General features: G+C 45.0%; 1 protein-coding gene across 4 annotated transcripts in view; it reads right to left on the bottom strand.

Moving 5' to 3' along the window:
- The window catches only part of Dock8 (dedicator of cytokinesis 8), a 203,112-nt gene that overhangs the window by 138,316 nt on the left and 52,485 nt on the right, over positions 1 to 12,311 (bottom strand). For 3 of the 4 annotated variants that reach the window (XM_006527436.4, NM_028785.3, XM_011247397.3), the window contains one exon: positions 2,834 to 3,009. In XM_006527436.4, coding sequence (XP_006527499.1) covers positions 2,834 to 3,009 — 176 coding nt within the window. Of the gene's footprint in view, positions 1 to 2,833; positions 3,010 to 11,478; positions 11,534 to 11,617; positions 11,637 to 12,311 lie in introns of those variants that run through there. The other variant, XM_006527435.3, reaches the window with a different exon arrangement.

The raw sequence follows: 12,311 nt of genomic DNA, 5'->3' as shown, positions 1-12,311 counted from the left end.
TCAAAATTGTGAGCCAAAATAAATGGTCCTTCTTTTTAGTTGATTTATCATGGATATTTGTTACAGTAAAGGGAAACTGACTAACACAAGGAGGCAGGACGGAACTCACCCATGGAACTGTTATCCATCCAAGATGAAATTCTGCAAAGGCTAGATAGGAGATCTCTTAGCCCTGACTGCCCAACCCTCAGCTCCATTCCTCATTGACTCTGTAACCTGATGCATTCCTATCATCCAGCCCTTCTCTGTCTCAGTTTCTTCACCAGCAAGTGCTGATGTAATAAGAGGACCTCCTTCAGAGAATCATGGCAAAGATTTGATGCTAACACACAAAGTGCTTGAAAGGGTGTCTGGTGCACGGTAAGAGCTCTGTGCTAGCTAAGACTTAGATAACATCACTATGTACTTAACATGTCTCTATTCAACAAGGCAGACACTGCTGTTCTTCTTGTTGTACAGAAGAAGGAGATGTTAAGGACATTAATCCAAATCATAGACCAAATGGCCAAACCAGGACCTGCAGGACCTGCAGGCCCAGACACATAACTCCCACTACTCAATATAGCTTCCGAGGGAAGCACAGGACAGTTACTTAGAGTCACTAGTAGCTACTCCCATGGTAGCCAGAATGCTTTCCCTGTCTGCCTTTCTTATTACAGAAGACTTTGGCAACAACTGAGATGGTACAGGCTGCCTGAAAGTCATCAGAGAGGTAACACATTCCCTGAAAGTCACAGCAACAAAATGGTATCTCACCTACCAAGTGGCTCTAGGAAAACCTTCTTTATCAAAGTTTTAAAAGTCCTTCTACCTCTAAACTTCCTGTATTCTATACCAGTTCTTCTAAGATTCTGGCCACATTTAAAGATAAATATTCAGACAAATAAATAATGTAACTCTACCAAAAATGAAAATGTGTTGTCAATATTCAAACCACACTTGAAGAAATGGGCTGACACTAAGAAAACTGTTCCCCAATAATGACAGAGACCAGGTTTTTGGGAAACGAGTATTTGTAACATGGAGTAGAGCTGCACACATGGCTAGCTTTCTGTGTGAAGGAAAACTGACTCAAGAAGAGAATGGGACTTTCCATGTCCCAGCTGTCAACACCTGTGCTGAAACACAGCCTAACACAGAAACACCTCAGAGCAAAGAGGGCAGGCACCATGTCTCATACTCTACTTTCTGGGAGAAATGAGAAGACTCAAAAATGTTCAAGGTAGCGTTTTGGTTTAAAATGAGTGAAAATTAAAGTCACTCACTATCTCCAGTGAGGCAGGGGTGTTCATCCTATGGCTGGCTGCTCACATTCCATTCAGACATGAGTCTACGGTTGCTGGACAGCGAGCACTAGCGTCCACGCCATGCTCAGCAACGCAGCTCTAAACGGTTATTTGAATATTCATTTTACACTGCTTCTGTTGTGTCTCCCTTATATGAAACTTCTGTAGAGGAAGGGAGTTTCCCTTCCTCATCTTTTAATCTCAGAACTCAACAGATGTTCAATAAACGTACACGGAAACTTAAGTTACTAATTTGATCCAGGCCTTCGTACAGAAACAAATAAAAGATCTTAACAATTCTTTTACATTCCTTTATCTTATGTATGCTTGTGTGTGTGAGAGTGTGTGTCTGTGTGCATACATGCATGTGCACATACACCTATATGTGGCAATCAGAGGACAACTTGAATGAGTCAGTCCTGGGAAATGTCTTTCCTGCTGAGCTATTCCTGGCCCATAAAATGCTTTTGAGAGAGGCATTTCCATACTTGTTATGAACACTCTTCACACTCTGTAAATAGAGACCATGAGGCTTCTTGAGGTCATGTGACTAGCCTATGGTCAGTAAGCTGGCACCCAGAAGTCCAATTCTAGGGCCTGTAATCTTCACTTTTTTTGGACTGTCCCACCCTGTCCCACTGCATCCCTTAAACTGTATCTTAGCTCCCACAGGGCTTTCCAAAGCTTTTGGCTAAACCAATTTAGAAATCGTGTACATCTGCCTACCATGTGTGAGGCCTGTGCTAGGTCCTCAGCACCACAAAACAAACAAACAAACAAACAAACAAGCAAGCAAACAAACTCTACATCTAGGGAGCAATACTATATGTACTGTATATTTTAGTGGATTGAGTAGTTTTGCTCCTTTTAAAATATGTGTGTGTGTGTGTGTGTGTGTGTGTGCTGGTGAGTGTGTGCATGTGCATGAGGAGGCAATAAGTAGATGTTGGGTACCTTCCTCAATTCTTTAGTTTTGAGGGAGGGTCTTTCAGTTGGACCTGGAGCTTACTAAGTGGCTAAACTGGCTGCTCAGCAAGCCCCAGGGATACCCTCTGCCTCTCTAGCACTGGAGTTAAACTACATGCCTGTCACCATGCCTTGCTTTTTCTGGGGGTGCTGGGGAATCTGAGCTCAGGTCCTCATGACATCTCCTCGGGCCCTAAAATGTTTTTTTTTTAATTAAAATAATTATTAACTTCTTTGTAATTCTAGGGATCAAATCTGAGACCTTGCACATGTTACACAGGCATTTTGCTGCTGCTCTGTAGCCCTTCCCCCTAGTCCTCGCCACCCCAATCCAAAGTTTGCTTCTTTTCCAGAGTATTTCAAAACTGGGCATGCCAGTGCACACCTTTAACTCAGGCACCACGGAGGCAGGAGCAGGAGGGCTGTGACTCTGCGTTCAGTTTAGGGTACATGGCTGTTTCAAGAAGAAAGAAAGAGAGAGAGAGAGAGAGAGAGAGAGAGACAGACAGACAGACAGACAGACAGACAGGGGTTCAGAATCAGCACCCTTCCCATCTCATATTTTCAAAAAAATAATTTACCCTTCCTCTGGCAGAGAGTGCTGCAAAGTCCTACATTCTTTGGGTGTGAAGGCCACATGCAGGTCGTCATCGGTGAGGTCCCCCAGCTCCTGGGCCAGCTCTGCATCCAAGCTGTTTAAGTGTGTCATCACGAGTCCTTCAAAGTCCACTGGCTCGACAGGCTCATAAAGCTGAGGCTGGAGGGGAAAGGAGGGGAGAGGGTCGTTCCCACCAGGCTTCCTGGTGGAGTAGACAGACACACAGGCACGCAAGTCGGTGGATATCTGCCCTGCCCTCCCCTTCAACCCAGCGTTTTCACTTTTAGCCTAAATGAAGCGACTGGAGGAGCTGTCAAACTGCAATTGTGACAGGAGAGGTAAAGAAAGGCAGTAGCAGAAAGTCAAGTCACAACACGATGAGTAATTAAAATCCCTCCCCAAGGCAGAATTTTTCTCGGCTTAATTGCAGCCTGATGAGGAATCCTGAGGAGATCCAAAATGAGATCACAGGCTTTGAGGAATTTTTATAATTTCTCCTGCAAAAGCTCTCTCTCGGAGGCTATGCTTTTGTTTACCCAAACACAGTGAAAAAGAGAAAGAAGGCAACTCTCCAGAAACTCAGGCAAACGCAGCACTCCTCTGGCTGTGCGCTCAGATGCAGTGTTTCCCTTGGACCGAGACGGCTGTACACTGCTGCTCAAAGCCAGCAGCTTAGACACAGTCCCAGCTGACCTGGAGCCAGGCTTGTGGCTAAACCCCTCTATGGCTGAGGTTTCCAAACACTACTAGTCGGGAAGAAACGCACAGGACTGAACCTGGGCGAGCAACCCCTGAGGATCTGCTGAGGAAAGCTGCCCCATCTTCGTTTCATACTCCCACAGAGAGGGGGGAGGGGAGGGGGAGGGAATAGACAGGATAGAGACCCAGAGTAACTGAAACAATGTTGCTCTTCAGTTGATAGTATTAAGAATAGGCAACATTTTGCCAGTCCCGTATTAAACAAAATACGTCTAGCCCGATGCATGCAAAGATCCAGGAACCACTGCCTTAAGGCAGTGAAAGCCACTTAGATCAAGGAGACTGGCCCAGAAATAACAACAGCAGTAGAGGCTGCAGCCCTCTGACACAGCCCAAGTGAACGTTCGCTGTTCTGTTCCCAATCCCCAAAGCATCACAAAACAAAAGCCACAGATTCCGGACTTGTCCTATGGGAGGGCCAGCCTGAAGGAAGGGCTGACAAAACTGGTTTTTCATCCCCTTGAGCCCACATACCAGCAGGCCTTAAGCTGGGGTGGAGGAATAGTGCTGTTGAAGAGGCAAAGGGCAAAAGGGTGCCAGAATTTAACTATGTATGGCTTTCACTGTCTCCCTTTCCCTGAGACAGGAACAACTTACTCCTGAGAGAGAAGATACAGCTGCCGGTGATGGCAATTCTTAGTTGTCAACTTGACTATGTCTGGAATCAACTAAAACTCAAGTAGCCGAGCATACCCGTGAGAGGCTTTTCCTGATTGGCTCATTGGAGATAGGAAGAGCTACCTTATAAATCCAGATCATTTGAGGTCATATGACTCACCCTAAATCTGGGTCACACCTTCGGGTAGCAGCCCACAGAAAAGGGCATGGAAGAAGGAAGAGTTTTCTTGTCCCCTGCTTGCCCGCACTCTCTCTGATCTCATCTCTCCTGCTGCTGAGGCATCCCTTTATCAGGTTTAGAGCTTGCTTCTTTGGGATTCCAAAGTACATTAAAGTCCAGTTGAGAACCCAGCCTTGTGGACCGAACAACTGCTGGACTGTTGTCCTTTCTGTCAAAAGACAGCCATTGGTGGACTAGCCAGACTAGCCTGTAAGGGGGTTTAATAACCCCCTTAAATAAATAGATATTTATTCTACCAGTTCTGCTCCTCTAAGAAACCCCAAGTAAATCCACTACCTACTTCTGGCCCAGATTCTTTTAGATGGCTGACTTACATAGCACTCACTGTCAGCAGGATGCAATGGAGGCAGAAGAAAGCGTTACGGTTTGAACTGAGAGCAAAGAGATCCCTTCGATCATCAGGTGGCAAGAAGATGGGAAAGTATCCCCTGGTTCTGACTATAGCCTGAAGTCAGCCGAGGAAGGGACCACAGTCCTCATGGGCCTTTCCAAGTCAGTCTCACTAGAATCCAGTGGAATATGCATGTTAACTATCCCCATTTTCAGATGATATAATAATTTACCATTGATCATATAGCTAGGAAGTAGCACATTTGGAATTCAAGTATAGTCAGGCTGTCTTCTTAACCACTATAATTTTGATTATTTTTCTTGCATATATGCCTTCCACAGAGTCAGTATTTATTAAGATAACTGAAGTACAAAGTAATAGTTAAGTGTGTATCAAACCAGGTAAAAATTGCATCTACAACTTCCCACAAATTCTCCTCAAAACTTCTCAGGGGATTGGATGCTCAGATGTAATAGAAAATAAATGAATGACATTATAAGTATATGATGAGGAATTCAAGCACGGGTAATGAAATATGCTTTAAAAGCACTGAGGAACACAGTTATGCTTAATGAACAAGCACTGGGGGGGGGGGGAGAGGAAAGGAAGGAAAGGCCAGTCTAGCTAAAATAAAACCCAGCCATGTTCCTGAAACTTGAAGCTAGCTGTAAAGGTGAAGACTCAGCAACTGTTATAGGACAGATGGACCAAGACCAGGAGCAGATGATGGTCTGACCCATCATATGCAGTTGCTCACTGAGCCTCTACTGAATTTGGTATTAAGATACAGAGAGCATGGGGCCACCCTCTATTCAACCACTGGATAATGATGTTTAACCTTCTCAAACATACATCCACACGCACAGACAATAAACTCAAACTCTTTATGTGTGAACATAGTCCAGAAGTGGAGCAGGCTGTAAGCTCAAACTGTAGGACGGAATCATGGCTAGACCATGCCTCTCTAGAACACATCAGCTGGCACTTGGGGACCTCTCTCCTTATTTCTATAGAGAAACTGATAAGGTAACGAGTCTTCTCATTCCAGTGTGATAGAAAATTGTCTTGCCAGTGGTAATGGGGTGCAGATTCCAAGTTCTCTTAACTTGATAGACCTTCAAACTGTTTATCTTCCTACAAGTTCAAATAATAGCCAGGAATCAAACAATCAAATAATAGCCAAGAATTTGTTCTCTAGAGCATCTATCGCTTTAATCTCATGAGCAGGTTTTACCACGAGGCAATCACCACAAACAGGAAGAAATAAATGCTTACACAGCACCCATAAGTATGTGCGCGCGCACGCGCACACATTTGTCAAGTACTGAAGAGCTACAGCTTCAGTGTACTGCATGACGGATGAAGTCTGAGCATGAGGTAAGGTAGCAGTTACATTGGATCTTCAGCTCTTTGGCTTGCAAGGGTCCAAGTCTTTCCTTGACCACTCTGCTTTCTCCTCTCTTCTGTCTTCTTAGTCAGCAGAGAACAAGAAGACCCTAGTTTAAATGCCATGATCCAAAGCGATTTCAAGATTATCTTTGTTTAGGTGGCAGGGGGAGGGTGTTCGTGTGTGTGTGTGTGTGTATGTGTGTGTGTGAGGGTGTTTGTGTGTGTGTGAGTGTGTATATGTGTGTATGTGTGTGAGTGTGTATGTGTGTGAGAGAGTGTGTGTGTGAGAGAGTGTGTGTGTGCTTGTATGTGTGAGTGTGTGTGTGTGTGTGTGTGAGGGTGTGTGTGTATATATGTGTTTGTGTGTGTGTGTTTGTGTGTGTGAGTGTGTGTGTGTGAGGGTGTGTGTGTATATATGTGTTTGTGTGTGTGTGTTTGTGTGTGTGAGTGTGTGTGTGTGAGGGTGTGTGTATATGTGCGTTTGTGTGTGTGAGTGTGTGTGTATGTGTGTGAGTGTGTATGTGTGTGAGAGTGTGTGTGTGTTTGTGTGTGTGAGGGTGTGTGAGTGTGTGTTTGTGTGTGTGTGAGTGTATGTGTGTGAGTGTGTGTGTATGTGTGTGAGTGTATGAGTGTGTGAGTGTATGTGTGAGGGTGTGTGTGAGTGTGTGTGTGTGAGGTTGTGTGTGTGTGAGTGTGTGTGTGGTCAGGAAGTAAAGCATCAGCTCCACTCCTGCCATGGGGTTCCAGCCTGCTCTGCTTCCCCCCCCCCCCGACCCCCAACAACCAGCTCCATGGACTTCAGGTTAGCCTAGCCCAGTGCTCCCAGAACCTCCTCTTCTTACCTGCATGAATGGACATTTTGTGTTCTCAGCTATAATTGGCGATGCTGCTGTAGCTATGGTCTCCCCTGTTGCCCTCTCTGCTTCCTGGCTGTTTCTGGGGCCAAAGACTCTTGCCTTGCAGACTAGACATGCTTCTTCCTCCTGCCTGGAATGCCTTTTTTTGGCAAGGTGTCAGGCTCATGCTGGGCACTTCCTGGGTATCTCCATTGCAGACAGAGGTCCTCAAAGGCTACCTTGCCTACAACAGCATCTTATCTGTGTCCCCGTTCCCTCTGCCTGTTTGATTCTTTGTAACCCTTCCTGCCCTCATCACGGCTGACCAATTCATTCATTGGTTTACACCCATCTCCTATTCTAAAGTGTTCCATGGGAACAAATGATGCACCCTTTGTTACATTCATGCCTGTTATCCGTAGCTCTTACAGCAGCTGCAGGTACAGACTAAGACCCAATAAACACTTCCTCAATGAATAAAAAGAGACAGTCACCAATCTGCACTTAGCAAAACTTAAGGCAGAAAATTTCCTCTGCCTTCAGTGATTTCAAAGTACTTCGTGACCTAAACGAGGCTTGCCTCCCTGCCTCCAGCAACGGAAATCTTCCACTGATGCCACAGTAGAGGCTGAGATGCTACCATGACCACCGATCTGGTTCTTAATAAGTCAATTACGCACGTGCGCACGCACAAGTATACACATGTGTCAACCTGAGGTTTTCCTCGGAAGCCATCTGTCTTGGTTTTGGAGGCTGGGGCTCTCCCTGGGACATGGGGGCTACTAGATTAGGCTGGCTAGCCAGTGTGCCCCAGGAACGTTCCTGTCTCCACCTTCCCAGTGTTGCAACTGTAAGTAGGTGCCAGCATACTTGGCTTTTTATGAGGGTTGTGGGGACTAAACTCAGGTTCTCATGCCTGAGTGGCACACACTTTCCACACTGAGCCATCTCCCTGGCCTGTTTCCATCCCCTGGGTACAGTGACCATAACCACGTGCCTGCTCTTCATACAGAATGCCTGCCCTACCTTCTATTTCATCCACGCTAAGAATGTGTATAGGAACTACACCAAGCGCTGCATTTTCTGCCATGTCCCTTCCGTATAATCAACAAAACAGCACAGCCAAGTCTGGGAAGAAATTAGGTGAGAGATAACAATGGCATCCAAGGCACAAAGGAGGTCAGGAGTTAGGGAGCCCGTGCTCAAGTCACCCTCAGCTGGCAAAGAAAGGGGTGCTGTATTTCACAGAAGCCAGTGTGTGCACAAGAAGAAATGCTTCTTGGGCATGAGACATCTGTAAGCCACAATTGTTAGACACATAAACAGGTCCCGTAGCTATGGTGCTCAGGTGCGTGCCCAGGGTGTGGCTTTTTACATCCTTCACCTCGCCCAGAGCCGTCACGATCAGGCTGTTCTTTGTTTTCTCTTCAGACTTTTCTATTTTTTAAAAAAAATAGTTATATTTTCCTTTATTAAATAATGCACTTAAAGTTATTAACCTCTGCATAGGTCTTCAATCCTCTTTGCTGCGTTAGAGACAGATCCCAGCCCTTTCACTTACATACTTACTATACTTTAAACTTTTAACAACCAGAGGAAAGGCTTTGCATTTTGCAGGTTGGTTTTGTTTTTGTTTTTACTACAAGCATCAAGTGTAGAGTTGTTTGCTTACATAGATGGATGGCACCAGATCTCTGCTTAAACCTGCTCCCATGACAGTGGCAGTAGAGAATGCCAAAGCTGGTGTGCATCTCAGGCTAGGACATGGGATGGCCAGAGGCCTGTCTCTCTGCATCTGTTCAGAAGGACCTCTGATAAGAGTGTCAGGCAGGCACCATCCACTATCATGCCTGGAACACTCATGCTAATTGTAAAAGCAGCTTATTGAGCTGGTGCGAGGGCTCGGCAGGTAGAGGAGCCCTAAGTTCAGTCTCTAGAATCCACGTGGCAGAAGACGACAAGCTTCTGCAAGCTGAACTCTGACCTCCACCGACACGCCGTAGCACCTGTGTGCACATGCACACACAAAATAAATGAATTTTTTTTTTTAAAAAAGTAGCTTATCTATTTTGAAAATATTTGTACACACAGTCATCGTGGCAGGCATTTATAGCTAGCATTACAAACAAAAACTGGCCAGGCAGTGGTGATACACACCTTTAGTCCCAACACTTGGAAGGCAGAGGTAGGTGGACCTCTGAGTTGGAGGTCAGCCTCGACCAAGTACAGAGCAAGTTCCAGCCAGGGCTACATAGAGAAAGCCTATCTCAAAAAAAATAAATAAATAAAACAACAACAAACCCCCCAAAACCAAAAACACACACACATACAAAACTGAATAAAACAGGGAAACAATATCAAATGCACTGCCTTCTACTCATTTATTAGATGTCTGATGAAGAGCTGTAGTTTGCGAGGATTATCTACAGGAGTAGCATGTAGTCTGTGCTTACCACATATCTACAGCTCAGAGCATGGAGAGCAACCAAAGAAACCACCTTGCTGTATATACCTCCTGCTATTTGGAATTTGCCCAGGCCTCTAAGAATCTTTAGGTGACTCTGGGGACCTAGCAACATCCTGCAGCAATGTTAGAGCACTGCTGGTTCCAGCCTCACTGTCCTGCAGGGGTCCTGGCTAGAAATATAAGAACAAGTCAGGCATGTCTAACAGTTCATCAGGGCTGAAGCCCCATCTCCCTGGGTTTCTCAGCTCCTCCGGCAAGCTTTGCCTCCTATCACACTATGGACCTTTCTTCTGAATGTCCATCACATTTGAAGCCAGTGTGGGCCCTCTGGATTACTTGTCTTCCCAAATAGATCACAAAGCCTCCCCGAGCAGGAAAAATCTGATACTTATCTTTAATGTCCACAGAGTCTCTCCAGTGCCAAGTACCTAAGGCAACAATATTACCCACTATTTACACAGGCGCTACTGGAGAGTTCTACATGGACCCAGCTTTGCATGAGAGGGGGCTGAAATCAGTGACTTCTCTTAGGTTATACAAACAATAAGTGACAACCACCTTTCACCTTAGGTTCATCTGACCCCAAACTCTTTACTCTTGCAAATGGCAAATGACCTCTTGATGAGTGGTTTTAAATGCCTGGACTTCAACTAAATATATATGTTTAAACAACCATTTGTATGAGGTTATGGAAACGATTATGTTACTTAAAGCAAAACAAATAGTCCAAAATGCCCATTGTCTTATTTTTTAATTAGCCAAAAATAATCCAACTAGCGGTTCATACTGCAGTCTCCGACTTAAGATATTTTCTAATGCTCTGGTAGGTTGAGAGTCTTTCCCGTCTAAGATACTCCCGTGCCTTGCTAGAAGTGACTCTTACTGAAGTGCTCCACTATTTAGGAAAGGAATCCATCTCAAGGAAAAGGAAAATCACCTTATAAGTTGGTGATTTCTCCCAGGAGCCTTGTCTGAGAAGGTGACTACCAAGGAGGCAGAGTCACACATTCCCACAGCATCACAGGAGAACAGGCCAAGGCACTGGGTTGTTCTAAAGAGAGCATGAGATTTTTTTAGAAGGTAGAGCAGGCGTCTTGACTCCCATTGGGAGAAGAAACAGAGGCAAGATTGCACAGAAGTTAGAAGGGAGATCTGGGGAAGGGGAAGACCAAGGAAAGCACATGCGGACAAGCAGGATGAAGAAAATGTGAGGATCAGTCAGATACAAACAGGATCAGGATTGAAGGACAGCAGATGGAGACGTGGTTCTTGTAGCAAGCATTTTAACCTTCCGGCTTCCTCTATACCTTCTGTTCGTGACAACATGGACAGCTAAGCCTCTTGTTAATTTGACTTCCCAGCTGTTGAAGTGACTCGTCAAAATTCACTGTTGTCAGAGTCTCTCTAAGGAGACAGAAAAGTACTGAGGGGGCACTTGCAAATACTTAACAGGATTTCGCATGTACTAACTCTATCTAGTCTATCGGATTATCACAAAGGCTGCCAGGGAGATGAGGGGTTAAACCTCCCTGAAAACCTCTTTACTGTCCACACTATTCCCCAGCAGCTGCTACAGAGAGCTCTCCTCTTCACACTCTTTGAAGGCAAGTAGCAAAGCTCCCCACACAGTTTAAAATTGAAAAGCACATCCAATCACGTTTCCACCGAATGGTGCACATTTTGAAATGTATCTGAATCAGAAATCACTCAGCCGAGCTTATATGCAACAGGTCTCCGTTTACTTACTCCGAGAACACAGGCACAATGCACCTACTGTGTTTTTTTACCTAACCTGAAGCAGGCAGGAAAAGACAAATAAAAAAGGGAGGCCTGAAGACTCCAAAGTCCTAAACAGGGCTCTCCAAAAGATGTCACCAAGGTAGCCTCTGGCAGTGAAGGTGCCACACATCTGTTAGTCCTGTCTCCTCAATGACACAACCCATTAAGCTAGCCTGAAATAACCACAAATTGCTCCAGTAAAACATACCTGAAGACACACAGTTAACGCGGTGGGTAAACTGTCACGGGCGACAAAATGGCGGCTACAGGAAACAGGGGAAGGTTACAAAATTTCGAAGAGCAGAAGTGGCTTTGAAGTAATAAGTAGAAACAAAAAAGAACCTAACCTTCTCAAGATAACCACTAGATCAGCCAGAGAGAGTGGCTGTGGCTTGTGCTTGTATGAGGAAGTGAGGGCAGAGCAGGCTCTGCTGGCTCAGAGGAAGCGGCACCCACTTCTGGGTTGCAAACAGTCTCATTTGAAGACAGTTTGGCCTCACCAGACACACATCTGGCCTCCAGTCCTTAAATAATATGATACACATATTATTAGTCAAATAAAGTAACAAACCCTCCATACTCCCCAGTTGATTAGTTAATGTCAAACTGTAGGTACCTTGAAAGGGGATATTATGTTATAAAGCTGTTATTTGCTCTCCCATGTGAATGGTTTCACTGGTGTGAATGGTTTCACTGGTGCAAGTTCAAGGCTCAGGGACCTCCTGGGATGGGAACGAGGGGATGCAAAAGGGTGGGAGGGAAAGCGCTCTACACTCTTTCTGGGAGGAGCTTAAGTGACTCATAAATTGCCCATACTCACAAAACCCTGATCCTAAAATTGATAAATTTCATAGTATGTAAATTTACTTCCAAGAAAATTATCCCATAAGAACGATCTGTATCTCAAGCTTCTGAGATTTTTCAATTAAAAAAAAAATCTAACTAACATAAGCTAAAAATCATGGTCAGTTTCTAGGCTACCTCGTCTTCCCACTTATGAACTGTAATTGGGATGGTTTTGGGGTAGCCTGCAAGCCCCCT

This window comes from Mus musculus, chromosome 19 (assembly GCF_000001635.26).
Source record: "Mus musculus strain C57BL/6J chromosome 19, GRCm38.p6 C57BL/6J".
Classification (NCBI taxonomy): Eukaryota; Metazoa; Chordata; class Mammalia; order Rodentia; family Muridae; genus Mus; species Mus musculus.
This window is presented reverse-complemented; position numbering and strand designations above follow the sequence as displayed.